The sequence below is a fragment of the Protopterus annectens genome, chromosome 2.part1 (assembly GCF_019279795.1).
Source record: "Protopterus annectens isolate FY-2018-M chromosome 2.part1, PAN1.0, whole genome shotgun sequence".
NCBI lineage: Eukaryota > Metazoa > Chordata > Ceratodontiformes > Protopteridae > Protopterus > Protopterus annectens.
The window spans coordinates 1,524,271,347-1,524,298,394 of record NC_056729.1 but is presented as its reverse complement, the minus strand read 5'-3'; the positions used below and the strand labels follow the sequence as shown (position 1 = coordinate 1,524,298,394).

Here is a 27,048-nt window from a genome sequence, read left to right as displayed (position 1 = left end):
CTGAAATGGATTTTCAGATTAAGAGGGCACCACCCTCCAGGTTTGAACCTCTATGTCTCCATTAAACCCTACCTCAATGCACGAAGATAGTATGCCTTAGAGGTTCCTGTATTCATTTTAAAACAATGTAGATCAGCTCATACATTTTAGTTTTATTCCACCCAGGGACAGGTTTGAAGTTTGGTTTCACATCTGTCAGAGCAGGCAGATTTATTTAGTGTCTTTCTTCAAATAGCAAAATTTTGCTATTCCACATTTATATTTACTTCCTCGGTTGTTTTACAATTTTAAATTTGAATAATGATAGAGTGTGCTGAAGCATAAGGAATGAGTTTTTTTTAGTAAGGTTTTTTAACAACTGTATATATGGTATGTTCAGAGCAGACTAGATTCTAAATGCTCTATGAAAACATTTAATGTTGCTACAAGCTTTTTAAGAATTGGTAACTTAATATTTATACAGGTGTACATACTCATATTAATGCCCTTTCTATGTATTCATACCCCTAGATGTTTATATGCTTCTACATTTTGTTATAATTTTAAAATGATTTATAGTGTAAGCTTTTTAGTAACAGAAGGATATTTATTATATTTATACATTTTTAATGTTTTTTCTAGTTTGAGGTGAGCATGATAGCTTAATAGCCTATAATCAGTTAATATTTTGTTGTTTAAACAATTTTATAATAATGAATTTTTCCGGATTAAGTTTATGTAATGTCCTAAGTGAAGTGCTTTAACTAAGGTTTTTAAAGTTTATTTTTTCTGAATCAAGTTTATGTAATGTTCTAAGTGAACTGCCTCAACTAAGGTTTTTAAAGTTCCACTAGGCTTATTTAAATAATTGATTTAAATTGGTTAATTTAATTAATTAATTATAGGAAAAGTCTGAGTATATAACAGCCTGTTTTACAGCATTGTTTTATGGTCTGATGAAGCGTACAGGAGTACGCGAAAGCGCTTACCAACAATAAATTCTTTGTTTTAAATATAAGTCGTGCAGAGTCCGCAGTTTATGTTTTATCACCCTTTCAAACATGTGAATGAAACTATCATACTTATCCTCCTCTTTAAATTGTGGAAGGAATTTACTAACCTGTTGTGCTTCTGGGGTCCAGTTGCTCCCTTCCCCATTACCTCCATGACTTTGGCGAAGAGTTAGCATTTCCCTCTCATGCTTCTTCTGGTGCTCCTTTTCTTCAGCTTCTATCTGCAAACGCCTGGCCTCCAACTCAAGTCTCTTTAGCTCCAGCTGGATTTTTAAGTCCACTGCAGAAAGGTTGAGCTGTCCATTCTACGAGGATATTGTATTTCCACTGCCAGTCTGATTGTCCTCCTGGATGCTGTTTTCTGATGCAGCTGTAACCAAGGCTGCAATCAGGTCTGCCTTAGTCAGGTTTCCATGCACCAGGCCCTCTAGCCTTGCACATCTCCAACAGCTGGCTCCTTGTCAGCTTTTTATACTCCTGTGTGACATTCTGCCTGCTCACCCTGACTAACTAAGCTAACAAAAGACATAAAACAATTGTGATCTGAACTCTGTATACACTGCATGGCTGATTTATGGTACAAAACACTTTCAGAGATCACTGTACATAAGCTACAAGATTCACTCTACCCACACCACTACCAAAAAGATGTGAGGATATGTTATCCCAACCACTGCCACCACTTGTGATGACTGTGCCCTGGTCCAACAATCAAGGAGCCTCAATCCTCACCAGTAACACCAGGGAGGTCATCTCCTAGAAGAGGAAAGGATAACTAATACACACAGTAAAGTACAATTTCCCTTAAGTGCACACAGAGATCACAGTCAGTCTGGGGCTGGTTGCTCCCTTGCCCTCCAGGTCCCCAGTAAGACTCCTCACTGGCATGGCTATAGGGTCCAGATCTCCACCTAGCTGGCAAACTAACCTCCAGTACCCTCTCTGTCTAACCAGTGCTTCGTGTCCCTGCCCAGGTAGCTGACACACACCCACACTTTGAAATAAGTATTTAAACAACTTCACAGACACTCCTGGGAAAGGCTGACACAGATTCTCTATCTGTGCCCCTTTACCCAGACTATACGGTAGTAATTCTTGCCAGCACCAGCTAATATTATCAGCTATCCAAAGGCCCTTAAAAGGGTGTCCAATTATTACTGTGCAATATTATTATCCAATTGGTAATGTGACTATTCAGTCTAAGGCTTATTAGAGTGGCCTATTACGATAACCTCTATAAATATGCAATGTACTCTCTACACAAACCAGCCACAGGTAAAGATTTTTAAAATATTTAATAATAAATAATTAAAACACAGGACAATACTACTACACCACAGAGATATCTAAGAGTTCAAAGATCACACAGAAACTTAAAACAATACAGTAGGACAGGTCTGATGTCAAAGAAACACACTTAATCTGACTTTCTAATCTTTAGCTAATCTTAAAATAAAACACAGTGCTATAATCCTACTTACATACATAAAGAGCATAAGCAGTACTGGGGTTGATGGTCCAAGACAAATTCTTTTAGTCTCTCACTGAACAATAGTTTTTAAAACACTAGCAAACAGCTCTGCTAAGGCCCTGCCAAATTACATCATTCTGACACTTAGGTTTTCCCAGTATTCACATTACAACATCTTGACACTTAGTCTTGGGTTCTCATGCCACAAACTGCATTATTTAGCAAGCTAACACCTGCTCAGGAAATTACAACAATAAAAGACATTTCACGTGTATACTCTAACAATTATTCCTTAAGTTGTATCTTTCGGCTTTTCCCGGTTAGGGGTCGCCACAGCGGAACTCTGGTCCGCTAATGATTGCCAGTAGATTTTTACATACCGAGTTGCCAGCTCTGATGCACAACCTTCAACGAAGGTTCGCCCATTCATGCATGTCTCCACACAGAAGACGCTTTAGCTAAGAATCGAACAGGACAATGTCTTACTGTGAGGCGACAATGCTACCGCAGCACCACCACCGCAGCATTTTAAGAAATAGAAAGAATGTGTTCAGTCAGTCACTTCGGCACCATTTTTTAGATAATTGTAACTTCAAAGAACATTTGAAATGCTTGGCTTGATTTTCCTTACAGCAGATGGCAATGTTGCAACAATCTTGAAGTTCACATTTTACAGTGTTTTCTTTCATTTAAGCACACAAGCCTGTATTTTACATTCATTTATACAAATGATAGAATTATGTATCAAATTCTATTTGACTAGGCTGGCAGCCTTCGCCCATCTTTTTCCAATCTTCACAGGCTTTGCATATGAGGCTGTAACATAGGTTACAGAGAAGTAAAATAGTTTTACCTAATCAGTACCTTTTACAAGAAAAAGTACATATCACATTAATAGTTAACAAGTGCCTTAAAAATTCAAATGAAACACTACCTGCATTGGCTGAGCAGCAACAACATGAAATAAAAAGTAGAGAAAGTTAGATTTTTTTGTATCAACTGCAATATTGTAAGGATGGTATTTAATCCCTTAAGAAAGAAAAAATACCTGTGGTAGAAGTGATGAGAACCTAACTCTACTGATATGTTTTAATTTGCCCAAAGCATTTGACTTCACCTAAAACAACTCTTAAAACCTCTGACATACACAATAGCTCTCACAATATCTCTCACTACATTTTTTGGTTCAGAAATGACCTGTCACACATCTCTTTTGGGGCCAAACAAAAAGACTTTTTCTCTCACCCTAAACAACTGAGCAGGGTGTGTGTCAGAAGGATGAATGTTGGATCCACATTTTTTTAACCTTTTGTTTTGAAGCTTGTTTTCCTAAAACACATACAGATTGTATGTGAAGTACAAAGTGATCTGGCTCCTGACAAATCAGTAGAGAATTATTAATAAATCCTGAGATAGTTTATTGGGAGAATATCAATGTTTGGTTCAGTTCTGTACACCTTACTTTAACATTTAAAAATATAAAGCTTATTTCATAGGGGAAATGTCACCTTAATCAACATATATATATTTATAACAATATATATATATATATATATATATATATATATATATATATATATATATATATTTATATACATACATATATATACAAATATATCTGATGAAGTTCTATGCATGAAAACACTTACCTTTGTTATTTTAACCTTTAATAATTTTTGTGTTTTCATATATAAGTATTAAAGCTGTAAATATGTTATTAGTTTTTTTGACCTTTTTTGTTTTAGTATATATATATATATATATATATATATATATATATATATATATATATATATATATGTCACACATAAGGAAAACAATAACAAAGGTGACAGCACTTTCAGGAAGCTGTTACACAATGTTCAGTATACTAAAGGCTAAGAGTACATTAACTAGTTCCACCATTTTCTTATAGCATAGCTTGAATTTCATCTGGTCTCTGTCAAATTGTTATCAAGTACAAGTAACACTAAGTAAGGTTAAATATATTGTAGTACAGTCTCCAAGACAGTTTTCTTCTTCTTCTTCTCCTTTTGGGTACTCCCATTAGGGGCCGCCGCAGCAAATCACTGGTCCGCAGAATGAGTGGCAGTAGAGTTTTACTGTGTCGAGTTGGCAGCCCAGCACCCAACGCTACTCAGAAGGCAAACACACACACACACACGCACACACACGCACACACACACACACACACACACACACACACACACACACACACACACACACACACACACACACACACACCTAGGGCCAATTTAGAATGTCCAATCCATCTGTAGCACGCACACACACACACACACACACACACACACACACACACACACACACACACACACACACACACACACACACACACACACACACACACACACACACACACACCTAGGGCCAATTTAGAATGTCCAATCCATCTGTAGCATGTCTTGGGAATGTAGTCTCCAAGCACAGAAAGAAACTGCACCTTAGCTGCTTTTCCTTTTACATTTTATGGCAGAAATACTGCCCCACTCTGTGTCCATACTAAGTTCCAAACCCTAAATTCACTCTTCAAAGCACTTATTTTGATAGTCTGAAAATTTTCAAAAAAATAAAAAATAAAAAATTAAAAAGTGAAATTGTCATGTCTCAGTATTCATGTAAGGGTACCACCAGAGTGTTCTTCCTCTTTTTCACCAGGTATGGAGTTCTCTGTCACTATACATCAGGAACTCCTCATATCTCATCACATTAAGGCTACTTTACTAGCCCTTTGTCAAAAACCAGTCTCTCTCTCTAATTGTGGTAAATAATAGGTCTCTATCCTTGTTTTAATAAGTGGATGCTCTTCTGAGGTATTTTCTGTCAGTTCTTCCTAAGTCAGCTGTTGCTGGCTCTGTAGTAGCCATCCTCTGAACACCATACTATGCACTGTGTGTTTTATATAGGTTGTTTAATTAAAAGTAATAAATACTTTGATTACTTGGAAGTGATTTGTAGCTTACATAAGGTTTGTGCCAATCCTACTTACCTAAAATTTACATCATATAGTATCAAATGACATGGTGTATCATCTGATAGAAATACTGTTAATTTTAAAAACAAAGCAGATTTAGGGGAGACAGCAAAAAATCCATTGCTTTGAAGTCTGTTAATGAGTTTTACTGCTGAAAATGCAACACATGTACCCTCGAAGAGCAGTATAAGTTTACTAGTATTGTAGTGGCTGAACAACCAGTATGTATGGTTGTCAGAGAAATAACATTGTTATTTTTATGTATTCTATGGATATATCTAATGCTTTGCTTTAGAACATTACATGAGAGATACTGGGTCATCAAAGAACAGTTTCATTTCATACCAGTATTGCTACTTATAATGGCCCTTCTCTTAATTCTGGGAAACTTTTACAGAATGTGTGATAAATGGGTAAATTGTTTTCAGCACAAAGCAGATAAACCCTTGGCTGGGCCTTTACATTGGCTAAAATGAATGTAATTGGAAACTTTCCAAATTAAAAAGAGAGTATAAGAGTGTTTGTCAAAGATAAGAATGAGAAGGACAGTGATGGCATTGTGTCTGTAGAGTGTTTTTTCAAGGACAAATTGTTATCATTGTGTCCGGGTTTAGAAACAAGATCCTTGAAAGGCCACCAGTTAAACAGGTGGTTCACTGAATTGTAAATAGTACTATGATCCATGGATTATACAAGAAATGTTACATGTAATGAATAAATCAGTTTTATCTCATGCTATATAACGAAAAGAAGGAAGAAGAGATACTTTGATAGGTGCTTCTAAGTATCGTGTAAAATAAATGCACGAGGAAAGAATGATCACGTGAAAACTGCTGCATTGCAAAAAAATAAACGTCAGACCTGAGCACTGAATCTCTGAACAAGGTTTAGGCACACTTTATAAGTGAAAGGACAATGAACCAACTACTGAGAGAAGAAATTATGGTAAAACAAATATGTGTGTTGGAGGAAGCTCAAACAACAAAAAAACATATAAGATTATATCATACAGAGCAGTAGAGCCACTTGTGAGTTAGCACAGTGTGTTAATTCTGCTGTTCGTTAAATCAGGGCTGCAGGGCTTGAACCTTTTTTGACTGATTCCATGCCATGCCATGCTAATACACTGATTTAATGAATATCAGTGTGAAAGTTGGTGGGGGGCAAAAAACATTTGGATGTGTTTTCAAGTTTGACGGTTGGTGCAGAGGGATAAGGCTGTGAAATGTAGTTCCTGTGCAACGTGTTTTGATTCTCCTAGTCCTCATTAGCTTAATATGTGACCTTAAGCAAGTCAATTATCCTGACAGTGCTTGGGGGCAACTGAAAATTAGGGTTAATCTGCTCAACTGTAAGACTAGTAACCACCTTTGACACACAACCACAGATCCTGCAGCTCTGTACAAAAGCAAATATTTGGAAATTATAAGAATAAGGAACCTGCAAAGTGCTTAAATGATTTCTTAACATTTTAATATAGAACTTACTCATGTAACTGACACCTGTATGATATCTGTATAATTATAAATTAGATACTCTTTAGTCTGCATTCATAGTCAGTGATGCATGTTTTATTAGTGTTTTCTACAAATCAGATAGGAGCAAAACATCATGAGGAAACACTTTTTTCTGTCATGGTGTAATATCTATATACTGCTGAAATGCCCTTTTTTATCAACACAGGCATAACAAGGGAAGTAGCCATAATTACTATGTGATAACACATGCAAATGTGCAGCTTTTTGCTCATATTAATATACTAAATATTAAATTACAATTAGAATTATATATTAGAGGTACAACTTTATAGCAGATTTATGTACATACAGTAAAAGAAATTGCAGCTTATTGGCAGTTTGGGCAGTTTTTCCATCTCTTTCAACTTTCTGGTTTAAAAGCCCGCATTTGCGCTTGTTTCCTGCCTTTCCTGTAACTAGTCTAGTCCAGATAACGATTGCTGTATCCAGGACTGTAAACTTTTGAGCAGTGCAAAGTCTGCTCTTCAATTTTTCCCTTTAGTTCTCTCCTCTCCTGCACTTTTACTAGCTTATTAGTCTAGCACTTTACCAGACTTCTTGTAGCAATTATTGTAGCATACAAAAGTGCTACCAGCACTAAACATTCTACAAGTAAACAGCTCCAGTACTTATTATTAATGCCTACCCTTCCAGGCATGCCTAAAGGTCAGTTCCCTGTGCTTTCACCTATTAACCTGGTGAACTTGGACATCCTGAGGCAATGTAGCAACTGCTTCATGTACACTGACAACCCTCTCCTCTTACCTCCCAACACTCAGACTTGCGAGAGAAGCATTTATATAGCCAAACTGGAATCCACGCACTCTCCAGCCAAGGCCGGAATAGCTGGACAAGAGGAGAAGGTCAACACGTGCACCACACCACATGGAGCACGTAGCCCTCCAGAACACACATTAGCACTGCCTTTACATAAAAACACAAATCACACACCCACCTTTGTAGAAGATCTCAATAAAAATCTGCCAAACAGCAGAGACCTCCAAGGCAGAAACGCACTCGACCACCACAACACAACATTAATCACAAGACACATAACTCTTCTAAAGAGTGTGCCATTTAACCAAAGCCCCTAAGGCAAAACAGCATCTGTCATTGTACATGTGGGTGTGAATGACCTGAGATGTACCTCCCTGGACTACAAGAAAAGAGACATGGAGGAGCTCTCGGATTATGTAGCTCAGGCACATATGACCCTAGCCCTGAGCAGTATCCTACCATCACCCAGAATGATACCACAGTACAAGCAGAAAATTATTGATTTCAACAATTGGCTAATTTTCTGGTACCATTCTAAGGGGATCCAATATCTGTCTGCCTGGCATGACATGATAGACAGACCTCAATGCTTTGCCAGAGATGGCCTGCATCTGTCACCCCTGGGCTTCTGTATAGTGGTGAAGGCTCTTGCCACCCCTATAGTGCCTTTTTAGGCGGTGTTCCAAAGTCCAAATTACCGCCATAACAGCTACAAACAATGCAATCTGAGGGTCATGCTGCTCAACGCTAGAAGTCTAAATCTCAAAATGCATTCACTTGAAGCACTCCTAAAAATGGAGAACATTGACATTTGTGCCGTAACAGAGACCCGGTTCAAGGCAGCAGAAAGCACCCCTGCACTATCAGGCTATAACTCATTCCACACCATTCAGCCCCAGAACTTGGACTGAAGCTCCAAAGGCGGTGGTGTTTCCCTATTCATAAAGGATGCGCACACCTCCAGACTGGTAGCCCAGCATAACTCATCTGAGATACTTCAAGTGCAGCTAACATTGGGTAAGACAGCAATTCAGGTCGTAGCCTGCTATAGATCCCCAACCATGTCCCAAGACTCACACTCCATGTTACTAAGCACCCAGGAGAATATTAGGGTCCAACCTAACACTCTGGTCTATATTAGAACATTGAAGTTTCAAAACTTTGACTGTTCTAATATCGAAAACTATTCAGCGAAAGCTGAAAATATTGAAGCAACAGAAAACCAAATTTTTTCCTAGGGAAAGAATGCAGTTGTCCCTTTCTGTTGCTTCTGTATTTTCAGTGCTGTGGTGGAAAGCTACAGGTTGGGTTCAGGTAAGTGTGCGATTGAGTGCAGGTTAGGTTTGATAGGGTTAGGGTGTGGGTTAGGTATGTGTGCGATTGTGTGGATGTGAGGGTTAGGGCAGGTTAGGTGAGTTAGGGTTAGGGCATGGGTCAGGTAAGTGTGCGATTGTGTGGAAGTGAGGGTTAGGGTGGGGTAGGGTTAGGGCGTGGGTCAGGTAAGTGTGCGATTGTGTGGAGATGAGGGTTAGGGCGGGGTAGGTGAGTTAGGGTTAGGGCATGGGTGAGGTGAGTGTGCGATAGTGATGGACCTTAGGGTTAGGGTTTGGGTTAAGGTAAGTAGATAGTTGGTGTGTGTATAGTTTAGTGTAGGGTTAGGTGTAAGATTTTGGGTGTATGTGTGTGGATTGCTGTTTGTTTGGTGTGCTTGTGTTGTGTGTATGTGTTTTGGAACAGCAGATTTTTTCCCTAGGAAAAAATTTGCTGTTCTGTATGTTTGTTGTTTTCAGCTTTATCTGAATAGGGTTCAATATTAGAAATTTGAAGTTTTGAAACTTCGATGTTCTAATATAGACCCCTAACACTCTCATACTTGGCGACTTCTACTACCTCTACATTAACTGGGAAAACTACTCATGTGCCAGTACACTTGCCCAACGTTTCCTGGAATTCATTAATTCCAATCTCCTGAACCAGCTCATTCTTACCCCCACTAGAGGTAGCAACATCCTTGACCTGGTCATTACTAACATGGGCGACCATTGCTCTACACCAATAGTCAACACCTCCCTTATTAGATCCGACCATAAACTAATCACCTTGGAAATCTACCCCCCCCCCCCACAAAGGTAACCATCATGAAAAACTTCTCCAAAACTAACTTTGGGCTACTAATAACAGAGGTGGCTAGCTTTACGGCACCCATGCAAATGGAAATCAGTTGCATGACCACCGAATCATACACCAATGCACTGTATGAACACATACACAAATGCATGGATCTCGCCATACCCAATAGAACAAAGACGCTCTCCTCCAAAAAAAGGAAGCCATTCTGGTGGTCCCCTGCCATAAACAAACTTTACAACAGAAGGAGGAAATTGATGCAGAATAAGGTGAAGCCCCAAGACTGGAAAAACTCCCTTATCAGCCTCAACAAAAAGTTGAGATCCCTCATCAAATCCTCTAACGCTAGCTATGAAAACGGAATTGCAGCAGATAGTAAAGACAACCACAAGGCCTTCTATAGTTATGTAAAGAATCTCCACAGCAATGCCCAGATTTGCTCTGAGCTACTGCAGAATGGTACCTCCTATACCGAGCCAACAGATATTGCCAATATACTGGCCGACAGATTCAGTGCCAACTTTACCCCCCCCAGGAACCAGTCACAATACCAGTAGATTGCCAGGCACCCAGTATTACTGCTGCACAGGTTAAAACAGCACTGTCCAAGGCCAAGAATACAGCTTCTGTGGGACCTGACAATATCCCTGGCTGTGTTCTACATGAACTACAGAGTGAACTGGCACCTTACCTGTGTGCCCTGTTCAATCACAGCCTCACCTCAGGCTTTGTCCCTACTGAATGGCAAACTGCTACAGTCATCCCTCTCCACAAAAGAGGAGCGACTTCAGACCCTGGGAACTATCACCCCATTGGCCTGACGAGTCTGATATGCAAAGCTATGGAACGCATCATCATGGAACTAATAAACAAGGATATAGGGAATCTCCAAACTCTGGATTCCACACAGTTTGGTTTTGTGAAGGGTAGATCATGCCTGCTCAGCTTAGTCAAGTTATTGGAGTCAGTCACCAGAGCTGTGGATGAAGGCAAGTTGGTTCATACAGCCTACCTTGATCTGGTCAAAGCCTTTGATACTATTCCCCACTGAGGAATCATAGAAATACTCACTAAGCTAGGCATCAATCCCTATATCACTAGGTGGGTTGCAAACTGGCTCACAGGTAGAACCCACAGTGTGAAAGTAGCTGACTCCAATTCAGACTGCTGACCATTCATGAGTGGAGTCCCACAGGGTTCAGTCCTGGGTCCTCTCCTGTTTGGTATCTACTTCTCTGAAGTCCAGACCAACATGAAGGGACTCTGGCTGACAAAGTTCGCAGACGATTGCAAGTTGGGAGCTATTATTAACTCCCTGAGTGATGTTGACATCCTACAGAAAGGCCTCACTGAAACCAACGACTGGTGTCAGAACTATGGCCTTAAGCTCAGTGCCAAAAAATGTGTCATCATCCCCTTTAGGAAAAACCTGGTTCCCATGAATTACCACATCAATGGTAGTCCACTGAACACGGAAGGCATTATAACAGATCTGGGAACACAGGTTGACAGCAACCTCTCTTTTGACCACCACATTGTCACTGTGGTCAGAAAGTACTTCTATTTGGAACATCTCATTTCTAAGGGTTTTGCATCCAGGAAGAAGGAGGTCATTGTCTACCTCTTCTCTTCCCTCATTAGGCCAATCATTGAGTACAATGCCCCATTTGGCATGTACCTCACTAAACACCTGCAACAACTGGAGAGGCTGCAAAAGTACCTCACAAAGAGAATCCTAGGCCTTAAACATTTTGTCTTATATGGACAGACTAAAAAAATCTCCAACTATGGCTCCAGGGTCATTAGCCTAATACACACCTATGAACCTATATGCTTAAAATGCTCTTATTTTAAATAAATTCAAAGGTATGAATTTGAAGAAACCTTATACATGCATGTATGTATGTATGTATATATACGGAGCTACTACTTTTGATCGACAACACATTTGATCGACAGCACATTTGATTGAAAACCAGTATTCATGGCAATTAACATGGATTTGTCCCCTTCCCCAAAGTCGTGTGACCCTGGAGTTGATATATAAAGGTAGGGAGGGTGTGGGGGGCATATCTGCCTGTCTATCTGTCTGTCTGTCAGTCTAACTCTTAAGTCTTCAGCTTCTGTTTGTTACAGTAGTCTACAATCTACTGTGTTCCCCTGCAAGTACAGCAGTGCACGGCTTAAAGATACAGTAATCCAAAAATACAAAAGCCAGCACAAAGGTGCATAAGGTGCAACTTTTAATAAAAAGTTAACACATGCAGATCAGTTTCAGCATACATAAATAGCCTTCCTCAGTGTTTTTTCTCTTATGTTAATAGTTAGCATCTGATTTGATAGGTTCATAGGTTCATAGGTGTGTACTAGGCTAATGGCCCTGGAGCCTTTACAAGCCTAGCCCATAGGATTACCCTGGCATCGTGCCACCCAACCTTAGTTCCCAGTGCCTCTATCAAGTAGAGTCACTGGTGTGATCCCTGAGGTAAATTTTCTATTTCCCACCGAAACATCAAGTTTTCTCTTGAAGAGGACCAGTGAGGCACTCTGCTTGACATGTATGGGAAGTCTCTTCCATAGCATGGCCAGTCTCTGGGTTATGAACCTGTCCCTCCTGCTTGTTCTTTTGATTGAGGTAATGAGGTTGAGGTCTCTGGAGCGTGTAGTGCGGAGGGATTGGGATTTCTTTAGATGTAGCATTTCTAACAGAGCTGGGTCAGAAATGGCTTTGTAAGTCAAGAAGAGATTGCCTCTAAGTAGGCAATATGAGACAGAGAATAGTTGGAGTTTTTTGAGTCTGTTCATATAGGACAAGTGTTTAAGGCCTAAGATTCTCTTTGTGAGGTATTTTTCTGGTCTCTCCAGTTGTTGTTGATGTCTAGTGAGGTACATGCCAAATGAGGCATTGTACTCAATGATTGGCCTAATGAGGGAAGAATAGAGGGAGACAATGACCTCTTTCTTCCTGGATGCAAAACCCTTAGTAATGAGATATGCCACACAGAAGGACTTTTTGAGTACAGTGGCAATGTGGTGGTCAAAAGAGAGGTTGCTGTCAACCTGTGTTCCCAGATCTCTTATGACGCCTTCTGTGTTCAGTGGACTACCATCATTGTGGTAATTCATGGGAACTGGGTTTTTCCCAAAGAGGATGACGACACATTTTTTGGCATTGAGCTTAAGGCCATGGTTCTGACATCAGTCATTGTTCTCAGTGAGGCCTTTCTGTAGGATGTCAACATCACTTGGGGAGTTAATTATGGCTCCCAACTTGCAGTTGTCTGTAAACTTTGTCAGCCAGAGTCCCTTCGTGTTGGCCTGAACTTCAGAGAAGTAGATACCAAACAGGAGAGGACCCAGGACCGAAACATTTTAACTGTTTTTAAATCATTAAGTTATTCTAAATCAGTGTATATCCTGGTCTTCATTGTGTTCTTAAACTCAGTGTCTCTCTTGCTCTACCCCTTATATTAATTTGATTAAAGTGCTCCTCCCTCTCCTCTTATAGTGGTTGTTGTCATTAATTACAAAAGTATCGCTCTCCTGAAGCTATTTAATTACTTTTTCTCTACACACTGTTTTCCAAAAGGAACTGGAGACACAGGTTTTGCACTTTTCAACCATTTGTGTAGCCAGCTTAGTTGAAATGGCAATCCTGAGACAATGTAGCAATGGTCTCCTGTTTACTGTCAACCACCTCCTTCATAAACAAACTGACACAGTGTGTGAAAAATGTAGTTGTACAATGCTATTGGAGGCAAAGCTCTTACACGTAGCCACTACAAATAAGAAGTAGACTGTCAGTACTGCACAATATCATACGAAACCAAACACACACAACTCACACCAAAGACATTGATCTACATTGTGTTGATACTCATACACAACAAAGGCCTTGTAAATGTAACCTAAGAAACAAGTTCCCTCTGTAACCTCACAATCATGCAACCCAGGCAGCAACCACTATAAAATATACATCCAAGAGTCACATTGTCTCAAGTCAGAAGTCCATAAGACAAACCTCCACACAGTCCAATATCACAGTTATAAGTCAATCTATACTGAGACACACAAAGGCACCACTCATCAATCTTTGTGAGGAGAGTCTCACAGTCAGTTGCTTATTTGTGTCAAGTGTCTCCATATCACACATGCACTCGAGTCTTCCACCAAAAGTACACATATGACGCAGTCATAGTGCACATGAGAGTAACTGACGTAAGATATACCTTCCTAGACTACATGAACAGAGACATGATAGAGCTCTCAGATTATGTATCCAAAGTAGGTATGAACATAGCCTTGAGCTACATTCTACCATCACCAAGAATGGTGCCACAATGCAAACAAAAGTTTATTGACTTCAACAATTGGCTTAGCTTCTGGTGTCATTCAAACAAGGACAATACAGATCAGTCTTGGAATAGATGGTTGACAGTCCTAACTGCTTTGCCAGGGATGATCTGCAACTACATCCTCAAGGCTTTGGTATATTGGCTAAATTCTTGACTGCCCGCCACAGTGCTTCATTTAGGGAATGTCAATCTCCTAAAACATCCAGCATAACAAAACAAGATCTGGATAACATAAAGGTATTGCTGCTCAGTGCTAGGAGTGTTAACAGATACCTCCACTCCCTACAGGCATTCCTTACTCTGGAGCACAATGGTATATGCATAAGCACTGATACCTTGTTCAAGACCAATGACAGACCTCCATTGGTGCAGGGTTTCAATGCATGACATGCATTGAGGCTCACAGCACTAGATGAAGGCACTAAAGATGGCAGTGTCTCAATATTCTTAAAAAATATCACCTCCATCTGCATTAGACAAGATAATGACCTGGAACTCTTCCATGCCCAACTTACTATCACCAAAACTCCTTATCATATAGGACCATTTCTATGTCCCCCTCAGCCCATACTTCCTATTTAAATCCCTATGCATTAAGCTGAACACCATTTGCCTATATGACATCAACAACCCCTCCATCAGCTGTAAGATGTATACCTCCTCCATCATGTATGCTCAGAAATTTTTGGAATTCATTAATGCTTTGTACCCAACCAGGAGTAAACAACACCTGGACTTGATCCTTAACAACATGACACAGCTTTTCTCCCCACCAATTTTAACTTCCTCCATGATTAAATCAGGTGTCAAATATTCACCATAAGACTGAGGCCAGAAATGTCTTTCAATATCTCAGTAGTCAGAGATTATGCTAAGGCTAATATGTTAAAACTGAATGATGACCTGGCAAAATTCAAACTTGATGACTCAACTGCTAACGAATAATCCTTTAACACTAGATTCTGTGCATATTTAAATAGCTGCATAAATGCAGCTGTCCCCCTTAAAAGTGAATACAATGCCAAATTTAAAAATAAGTCCCAGTGGTGGAACTCAAATATAATCTGGCCCTGTAATAAAATAAAAAAGCACATTGCATGCAAAAATAAGTTTAACTCTCATGACGCCAAAAATATTTTGCTAATCTTAGCAAGGACCTTGATCAAATCAATCAAAGCCAGACGTAGTAAAAATTGCCAGCTGACAAAGGATAGCTGCAAAGGCTTCTTCAACTATATTAGAAATGTAAGGAACATCAATAGTCTATATAACAGAAGGAAGAAAATCATGGCAAATATCAAATGTAGTACCCAGAAGGATGAAAGTGCTCTCAATAAATTAAACAGCTCTGAGGTCAAAAAAGTCTGACAAACATAAATTTGAGGTAAATGTGGCTTCCTAGGCCTAGGAGAACCACAACACATTTATTAGCTATGTCTGCAACCTCAAAGGCAATACACAATTGTGTGCAGAGCTCACTGTTAATGGAGTCACCAATACTGAAAAAAAAAGATATAGCAAACGTACTGGCAGTCAAATTCACCTCTAGTTTTACCCGGCTCTCCCTCCAGCCTCCACTCAAGAAAGACCATAAAATATAACTTCCCCTACTATCACTAGGGAACAGGTCCTCAGTGCTTTCTCTAAGGCCAAGAACACCACATCGATGGGCCATGGCAATATCCCAGTTTGCCATCTAAATAACATGAAACCTGACCTATCAAGCCCTCTAAAACTGCTATGTAAATGTAGCTTTCAAACAATCTGTGAGCCTCACAAATGAAGAACAACAACCATCAACTCTCTGAACAAAGACAGTTCATCTACAGATCCTGCAAACTACAAACCCTTAAGTCTCACTAGCCTCATATACAAAACCAAGGAAAGAATTATCATGGAAATGATCAGTAATGACATAGAAAATCTCCAGACACTGTACCCAACCCAGTCTTGTTTCATTAAGGGCAGATCATGCCTATTCAACACGGTGGACTTCTTTGAGAAGGTCACCAAAGTAACGGATGAGGGCAACATTTTTTATACTGCCTACCTTGACTTGGCCAAGGCATTTGACACAATATCCTACTCAGATATTATTGACAAACTCAAGAGGTTAGGTGTAAACTGTTATGTCACCCAGTGTAGTGCCAGCTGGCATACAGAGAGGACTGAGAATGTTGGAACTGGGGAGTCCATCTCTACAACTAGGCCAGTCACAAGCAGTGACCCTCAGTGATCAGTTCTAGGACTGCTCCTTTTGGCATCTACTTCTCTGATGTCAAGAGACAATGACAAAGGGTTCTGGCTGACCAAATTTCCTTATGATTGCAAATTAGGAGCAGTCATAGAATCCCTGACTAACATTGATATTCTCCAAGAAGGTTTGACACAGACAAATAACTGGTGTCAGATCCACAGACTAAAACTAAATGCCAAGAAATACATAATTGTGTCCTTGGGGAAGTCATCCATCCCTGGTAATCCTTATATTGACAAAACAGCCAACCCAGTAGTCATTGATTTGGGGACACACAAAGACAGTAATATAGCCTTTGACCATCATGTGTTTGCAGTAGTGAGGAAGTCATTCTATGTTGTCTAACTTATAAACAAAGGTATGGCATCAAGGTCAAAGGAAGCAATTGTTCCACTATATTCAACATTTATCAGAACTCTCATTGAGTACAATGGCCCCTTTGGTATGTACCTAACCAAGCACATCCTATAAATGGAATATCCACAGGGGTTCCTCAATAAAAGAACGCATGGAATAAATAGTATGTCCTATGCAGACTGCCTAATAGCCCTATTCCTGTATTTTCTCTCCTACAGGCTGTTGAGGGGATATCAATGCCTGCCATATAAGGCATCATCAAACCCCACTCTGATGGACTCTCTTGCATATCTGTAAAACAAACAGTACCAGAATTAAATCTTGCCTGTAATATAAAAAGGACCTGCTGTATTCCGAGAGCACATAGCCATATCTACACTCCACTTCAAATCTGCCATGACCAAGTCCTCTAGGCACTATCCAAAGTTAAGAACATACTACAACTATGGGACCGGATAACATACTGGGAACATACTACTACTATGGGACAGGATAACATACTGGGAACATATTACTACTATGGGACTGGATACCATAATGGGAATATACTACTAGTATGGGACTGGATAACATACTGGGAACATACTACTACTACAACTATGAGACCGGATAACATACTGGGAACATATTACTACTATGGGACCGGATAACATACTGGGAACATACTACTACTATGGGAACGGAAAACATACTGGGAACATACTACGACTATGGGACCACATGACATAATGGGAACATACTACTACTATGGGACTGGATAACATACTGGAAACATACTACTACGATGAGAATGGATAACATACTGGGAACATACTACTACTACTATGGGACTGGATAACATACTGGGAACATACTACTACTATGGGACCAGATAACATACTGGGAACATACTACTACTATGGGACAGGATAACATACTGGGAACATACTACTACTATGGGGCTGTATACCATAATGGGAACATACTACTACTACTATGGGACTGGATAACATACTAGGAACATACTACTACTATGGGATCGGATAACATACTCGGAACGTACTACTACTATGGGACTGAATAACATACTGGGAACATACTAGTACTATGGGACCAGATAACATACTGGAACATACTAGTACTATGGGACTGGATAACATACTGGGAACATACTACTACTATGGAACCGGATAAAATACTGGGAACATACCACTGCTATGGGAATGGATAACATACTGAGAACATACTACTACTATGGGACTGGATAACACACTGGGAACATACTACTACTATGGGACTGAATAACATACTGGGAACATACTACTACTATGGGACTGGATAACATACTGGGAAAATACTACTACTATGGGACTGGATAACATACTGGGAACATACTACAACTGCTATGGACTGGATAACGCACTGGGAACATACTACTACTATGGGACCTGATAACATAATGGGAACATACAACTACTATGGGACCGGATAACATACTGGGAATGTACTACTACTATGGGACCGGATAACATATTGGGAACATACTACTACTATAGGACTGGATAACATACTGGGAACATACTACTACTATGGGACCGCATGACATACTGGGAACATATTACTACTATGGGACCAGATAACATACTGGGAACATACTACTACAATGAGAATGGATAACATACTGGGAACATACTACTACTATGGGACTGAATAACATACTGGGAACATACTACTACTATGGGACTGGATAACATACTGGGAACATACTACTACTATGGGACCGGATAACATACTGGGAACATACCACTACTATGGGACTGGATAACATACTGAGAACATACTACTACTATGGGACTGGATAACATACTGGGAACATACCACTACTATGGGACTGGATAACATACTGAGAACATACTACTACTATGGGACTGGATAACATACTGGGAACATACCACTACTATGGGACTGGATAACATACTGAGAACATACTACTACTATGGGACTGGATAACACATTGGGAACATACTACTACTACTATGGGACTGGATAACATACTGGGAACATACTACAACTGCTATGGGACTGGATAACACACTGGGAACATACTACTACTATGGGACCGGATAACATAATGGGAACATACAACTACTATGGGACCAGATAACATACTGGGAACATACTACTACTATGGGACTGGATAACATACTGGAACATACTACTACTACTATGGGACTGGATAACATACTGGGAACATACTACTACTATGGGACTGGATACCATAATGGGAACATCCTACTACTATGGGACTGGATAACATACTGGGAACATACTACTACCACTGCGGGACTGGATAACATACCGGAAACATACTACTACTTTGGGACCGGATAACATACTGGGAACATACTACTACTATGGGACTGGATAACATACTCAGAACATACTACTACTACTACTATGGGACTGGATAACATACTGGGAACATACTACTACTACTATGGGACTGGGTAACACACTGGGAACATACTACTACTATGGGTCTGGATAACATACTGGGAACATACTACTACTACTATGGGACCGGATAACATACTGGGAACATACTACTGCTATGAAACCGGATAACATACTGGGCTGCTAACTGGCAGTCTGAAACAGCTCTTAACATACTCTATGCAAAAGCTATTCAATATCAGTCTTCAAACAGGTTTCAGGCCAACTAAATGGAGGACAGTTAATATAACAAGTGGCTTTACTACAGCTAAATACCACACATGGGTACCATCATGCAAAAACAAACGGAGCAACTGGGTATCCATAGTGGAGCAATTGGGTAACGTCCTATGGTAAGGGAGCAAAAAATAAATAAAAACGGCTCATGCTCCTGCAAAATCACAAGACACCTAATTAACATAAAAACATTTCAGAGCTGGCATTGGAGAAACTACATTTAATCCAATAAGGTATATATAATATTTCAGAATGACACATATGTGTGTGTGTGTGTGTGTGTGTGTGTGTGTGTGTGTGTGTGTGTGTGTGTGTGTGTGTGTGTGTGTGTTTTGTGTGTGTTTATTTATGGCAGGGCTATCCACCCAGTGGTGTAATCCTTGGCTCTAAATGATTGTCACAGTTGAAGAGACACCCTGACCCCATGTGCAAAAATGGGAAAAGGGTACTAGGTAAGCTTCCCTTGATGGCCATTTTACGCCTAGCCATTTCCCTTGGTATGCTTTAATTAACCTATCCCATTTGATTACAGATTGGATTCACCCATCCCATAGTTGATAATTATATATCACCCCTAATAAGAATAACTGAGATCATACCATAGATAATTTGAGGTATGTACTTAAGTATTGAGACCTCTAACTATGTCTGTGTAGTAGATTAGATCAAAAGCTGCAGCTGTGCAGAGGATAGAAATATGGAAACCTTTGACAAAATAGATCAGTGGGACCCAGAAAAGGTTATTTGAAATTAGAAATTAGCCAAAGAGAGTATCTAACCTAACTTACACACTAGAAGTTAAATCTGATGAGGATTGTCTCTAAGAAGGGTAGGAGAGTGGCAAAGAAGAAAGCTCATTGATGTCAATTCCAGAGAAGTTAGAGGAGCTCATCAGAGCCTTACCCAAAACTCAAACCAATGAATATTATATAAAATATGAATACCAAACAATAAAGAAAAAAATCATATTTATATTCTACTAAGAATATTATATAAAATATGAATACTAAACAATAAATAAAAATCATATTATATTCTACTATGAATATTATATAAAATATCAATATTAAACAATAAAGAAAAAAATCATATTTATATTCTACTAAGAATATAATTCTAACCTTCATCATGCAATACAACTTTTATACAACAAAGATGAATAATTCACTCATTTCTATTTATTTCACTTTTCACTCTCAAATCCCCTGTCCTCCACCACTGTCTATATATACTTCTTTCTTAATCTGTCTTTTCTTTCTCTCTCTCATCAACCTTTATTCTAACTTTACACTGTATACATGTTGTATAATCTAATCTATATATATATATATATATATATATATATATATATATATATATATATATCAAACATATCTTGGAAAAGCACTATGCACTAATTGGTGTACAAAACATACTGATTCAGTTAAAAAGCACTATGTACTAATTGGTGTACAAAACACACAGAGTCCGTTAAAGTTCTTTTTGGAGTATGGCCAGTGGCTTATTTTAAGTAACCTAATCAGTTAAAGAATCTACTGACTATAGCTAATTTAAGCTGTCTAATGGAAGTTCACTATGAAGGGCGTTACCTCTTAATGGAGGAAGGAAAGAGTGAAAAGTAGAAAGTATCACTATTGAATCATGAGTGGCAAGTAAAAATTATAACCTTCCAAATAGTCTGATGACCCCTAGGTCTGGATCATTGATTAGTGCAAAGAAAAAAAATATTGCAGATGGAGCTGCTCTACTTGAAACCCCAGTTCTGTGCTTTGAATGATCACTTATACTTACGTGACATCTGACCTAGTATGCCATATCTTATCATGATTTTCTTTCAGCATCTAATATAATGCAATGCATCAACAGATATTTGCTTACTATACAAGCATTCAGATGCCTGGCCTTAGTGAGTGTTGTTATACCATTTGTGTCCCAGTGTGTTTGTGTGTGTGTGTGTGTGTGTGTGTGTGTGTGTGTGTGTGTGTGTATGTGTGTGTGCGCGTGTCCTTGAGAACATGCATATGAAGAAGTACATATGTCGATGTGGGGTGGGCTGTGGATATGTGCACATGTTGGCATGCACCTGCATTTGTGTGTGTGTGTGTGTGTGTGTGTGTGTGTGTGTGTGTGTGTGTGTGTGTGTGTGCACGTGTGTGTGTGTGTGTGTGTGTGTGTGTGTGTGTGTGTGTGTGTGTGTGTGTGTGTGTGTGTGTGTGTGTGCACCCACATATATATATGTATGCATGTGTTTAAGTTTTATAACTACAAAACAATAACAGCTAAGATATGTATTACAGATATGTGGTTCATAGGTGTATACTAGACTAACAACCACTAGGGCCTTTATAATCCTAGCCATGCATCCCAAATGTGTCTCAGAAGTTATATGGCAAAATATAATACAAAACAGTTCTCTAGATATATTAGTTTAAAACTAAATTTATTCTGTTTCTTTTAACTTTTTGTTATATTTGGTTGATTGCATGGTCAGAGATCATATCCCATGAGTACACCAATAGAAAGCAAAGCTGTATGGTTTTATATAAAGGAGTAGTTCATTTGGAATGCCCGTATCTATATAAAGAAGAAGCATAGAACAGACAATAGATTATTTAACTCCAAGTACCACATATAACTCCTAGGTACACATAATTATTGGGCAAAATCTTGAATGCATAGCTGTAAGCAAAAACAATCATAATGCTGAGCACTGCCAACATCATCATAATAATGACGTAGGTAGATGGCACATATATGGTAACTTTAACCGTGATGTCTACAAGCCAGTAAGCAATGAGAACTACTAAAGAAATTTTAGTTGCCTTTGAAGGCGCAAAAATATGTAATGGTAGTGCAAAATAAGATAGTTGGGGATGATATGCAGAAAGATTGTAGGGAGTCTGCCCGCTATGATGTGAGAAAACACACACTGTCATGTGATAAACTTCTGCTAACAAAATTGGGCGGCTAATTTAGTTTCACATTGTATAAGCATCACTGCAGGGCATGGATTAAGGCAATGCAGTTTTACACATAAATAGATGATTATGACTTCTTCAGAAAACTAAGTTATTATAACTCTTTACATGTAATAGGAAGGAATTGAACCTTAAACTGCATAGCCATTTTCAGTGAATACATGATAGACTTCTGCATAGTCATCCCACAGGTTATTTGCTATATAAGCCCCAAAAGTGCCAACTGTTCCGGATAGTAACAGGATGCTGCTAGATAATAATTTCATACTAGAATCATGCTTAAAATTCATCAGACTGTGGGGTCTCTGTACATGGCAATCATTGATAAAAGCTGACCTTTCTGAAGCCTCTCCAGTTAAAGAGGCATTGAGAAATTAGTCCATCATTTGTCATGTATTGTAGTTATTTACAATAAGTACATCAACATACTCACACACAGACGTACATAGATACACACACATACCACACACACACACACACACACACACACACACACACACACACACACACACACACACACACACACACACACATACATGCTTATGCATGTAGTATGTTGGTGTTATTGAGCAGCACAAACTAAACCAGAGCAGTACTCACCCCCCCCCCTTCATGAAAGTGTCTATGTTTTTTTATAGTTTTTGTTAACTCAGTTAGTGCAATGGTCCAAAGAACCTTTTTTATCCAAATCCTAGGCTCAGATATGCAGTACATCAAAATAAATTACATTAGCTGTAGTTCTGTATTGAAGATACTGGTATATATTTTCAAACAGAATACAGAGTATGACAGGCATTTAATTAGTGGGGCTTTAAAATGCATAATATAGTCATACCTATGGTAATATATGCAGTAAAGTTAAGCTTCCAATTCAGAAGCTAGAAGTACTGTGGTTCAAAAATACTGGGAGAAAAAATAGTATATGTATAATCTAAGGAGTCTGCATTATTAATTAAACATCAGCTCATTGGGCCACCAGTGAAGATGCTGCATAAAAGTCAAGGACTCGTGGTGATAAAACTCAGAACAAATCCACTGTGTCAAAGACAACAGCCTTATTGCTCGACTACGATATTACATGCTGCAACATGTTTTCTTAATTTAAAAGAAACAAAAATTGACATTGCCTTGTAAATGCATATCAATATCAGTAATGTATATGTTAAAGTTAGAAGCACATTTTTCTGATAAATTTGATCCTTTGCAGTTTATGTCAATAAAATAGTGGGTTTCCATTCTTTATTTTGTCAGATATACTTTACATTATCAAGAATGTGCTTTAATATATTCCTTGTATTTGTAATGAATTAATATTCAATATAACAAGATATTCTCATAGTTTTTTCCAAACTGAAAATTTTTGAAATATGTTATACTTTTATATATATATATATATATATATATATATATATATATATATATATATTGCTTTATGATTAATGAAGCAGGTCACAGTTCATTACAAAAGCATCTCTAATAGGTTCTCTCTATGAGTAAAACAATACAGCTATTGCAGGTATAACATTTTCATACTAGTTACTAATGCCTAAAGTAACATTTCATACACAATATGAAAGGCTCGGAAATATGAATCACGCAAGACTGAACAAAATAATAAATACCATAGATGAATATAGCAATTTTATATGTAACCTGTAAAAGAAGTCAAATCACTGTGAAAGAAAACATCATCAAGGTAGCTGAAAATGATGTTGACATCGAGTGTATCAAGTCTAAAGGTCCTCAGACGGTGGGATTACACCTGGGATTTTATTTAGCATTCTCAGTATGTTTTTCAAAAGTTTGCCTATGACTAACATTAACTAGAGTGCAGTATTCTCTATAATGCCTGAATCAACCATGGCACCATGCATGTTAAAATTGAGGAAACAAAACAGCAGAGGAAATAAAAATCCATATAATTGACCGCACTGAAGGAAATGCTTATTGATGTTTTAAACATAAAGCAGGACAACTCCGTGCATAATAAAATGAGAATATTTGAGAATAAAATAAGTTACGCAGATAAGGTCACCATTCTCATGTTGCGGGTGTTTTTTTTTTTTTTGGATGGAAAAGAAAAACAAACGGTATGCAAACATTAAGAACTGCAGAAAAGATATTGTGTTTTCTATCCCCCTCGTATACAGCAGTTCAGTTTCTTTCTTACCTTTCTTTGTTGAATAAAGTATGACCAGAACTACTACTGCACAAGTCATGAGAAGAAGAAGTGCAGAGAGTCCAATCTCAGCTAGGGTCCATGACTTTCTGCCAGCTACCTTGGTCGATTTCTCTACAATATCCATTTGACTTTCTGATTTCCCCATTACTGTCACTCTGGTAAAGAGAGAAACAGTTTTTAGTTGGTGATTTGTAAATAAATAACTATAATTGTGTGCAAAAGATTGACAGAGTAAGTGTAATGTGTGTGTGTGTGTGTATGCATGTGTGCGTGTGTGCGTGTGTGCGTGTGTGTGTGTGTGTGTGTGTGTGTGTGTGTGTGTGTGTGTGTGTGTGTGTGTGTGTGTTTATGTATGTAAAACATTCATAATGCATGCAAATAAATAGTAAATACAATTACATATATTTATCTGCAGAATCATTAACTGATTTCTGGGATTCACACTGCATCTCTTGTGCATACAGTTCCAGTGATATATGGCAGATGTCCTTTCTTGATTTAAAAAAAAAAAATCCTGATGAAGCAAAGATGAATATAAATGACTAATTACTCATCAGGCTTGTGGCTCCTCAGGCGAAACGTCTTTAAAAATAGAAAGTGCAATCAATTCCAGTTTCAGTAGCTTCACTCGTCTTTAGAAAGAAATTTAAAAAAAATTAAACACTAAAAGGCTTGATGATTTTGTTAAAATGTTGCTTCATCTTCAAAGCATTCAGAAGATCCAGTTACTAAATCACAGTGCAAGATTTGCTGATATCCTTCTCTTTCACTCTCTTACAGGATTATGCAATTTGTAAAAGTATAGGAAAATGAAAACCCTGGTAATTAACCTAACATCACTCAAGCCTTATCCAGAAATCTGCCAGCCTGCTGTTCAGCACTGCTGTAAGAGGAATACTTTCACTGTATGAAGTAAACGCTGAAAACTTCTTAGTCTCTTTATATCTGAAGAAACACTCCTCCAGAATCATACCACACACATACACACACACACACACACACACACACACACACACACACACACACACACACACACACACACACACACACACACACACACACACACACACACACACACACACACACACACACACACACACACACACACTTCTACTAGTGACAGAGAGGAGAGACAGAAAGTGAAGGAAAAGAAAGAAAGAGTGAAAGAATGGGATAGAGGAAGAGAGACTTTCTGGAAAAATGCTTCACGTTATAACCTTTTGCCAGCAGTAGTGATGTGTGCTTTTTCTTCCTGTGGATGTTCATGCTGTTAAACGCAACCATTCCATCTGCTGGCATTTCTTTGCCTCATCTGCTCTCAGTAAGGTTATTACTTATATAAAGCCATCTAGGTCATGAATAAAGAAGTTCCCTTTCTATTTCTTGTCACAGACCTTCTGGCAGCTGTCCCATAATTTATTTATTCATTCCTTTATACACACACATACATATGCAGGCACAGTACACACAATGTTTACATCTGTAGTTTTAACATTTGAATTTCGACTTTCAGACCTATATGAGATGTGATTGTTGTTGTTCTTCATGTGGGTTTCAGAATTCCCATTGCAGCAATCTAGACAAAATGAAAAGCCTGTTACATTTTTGATTTCACTCACCTTTTAAAGAAGTCTATGCCTTTATTTCAGCACATGCTGTTCCTTAGACCACTTCCATATGGAAAGCTCACATTTAACGTGCCATTTTCAATCTTCATGGAAGTCCTTGATTGCCACTGCTTTCACTCCTTGTGAGCGAATCCCTGCAACCCACACTGTTATCAGGATTTCTCATGACAGCCCCCTCCCCACCTCAGGTGCTTGCAGTGTATACTTCGTGGTAACACTTAAGCATATTGACACAGATCTATGAGGCAAGATTACAAAGCTGGTTACTTAGAAGAAATACATATTTTGATAGCAGATAAATATTGTTTGGGCCACAAAATCACATTTTTCATTATAGCTGGGGAAATTACAGAGCCTATTTAATCAGCAGTGCATTTTTCCATATGAATGGCAATTGCCTTACATCGCTCATATGAACTCATTCAGAGTTGTAAACTCTATAACCTCTCAGGTAGCCTGCTTCAATTATCTTACACTAATTTTGTAAAAAAAGTATTCACTGCATCTCACTTAAGGTGCCAGTCTTGCATTCCTATATTGTGATCTCCTATGCTATTTCAACTCTTTTCAGAAATATTGTATTCACTCGATATATTCCGTTTAAACATTTAAACATTTCTATCATACATCTCCTTGTGTTGTGTCCTCAGGATAGAACAAATTAAGCTCTTCTAATCTTTCACTCTCTTTCTATATATAAATACAT

At 38.6% G+C, this 27,048-nt stretch overlaps 1 protein-coding gene across 3 annotated transcripts in view; it reads right to left on the bottom strand.

Annotated features, from left to right (window-relative positions):
- The window catches only part of MMEL1 (membrane metalloendopeptidase like 1), a 1,737,390-nt gene extending 1,710,897 nt beyond the window's left edge, over positions 1-26,493 (bottom strand). Inside the window, exons 1-2 of one of the 3 annotated variants that reach the window (XM_044062979.1) lie at positions 26,334-26,493; positions 24,703-24,869 (exon numbers count right to left, since the gene is read on the bottom strand). In XM_044062979.1, the coding sequence (XP_043918914.1) occupies positions 24,703-24,859 (157 nt within the window). In that variant the 5' untranslated portion in view covers positions 24,860-24,869; positions 26,334-26,493. Of the gene's footprint in view, positions 1-24,702; positions 24,870-25,113; positions 25,697-25,931; positions 26,018-26,333 lie in introns of those variants that run through there. The other 2 variants (XM_044062980.1, XM_044062978.1) reach the window with 2 other exon arrangements.
- Between the last annotated feature and the right edge of the window lie 555 nt (positions 26,494-27,048).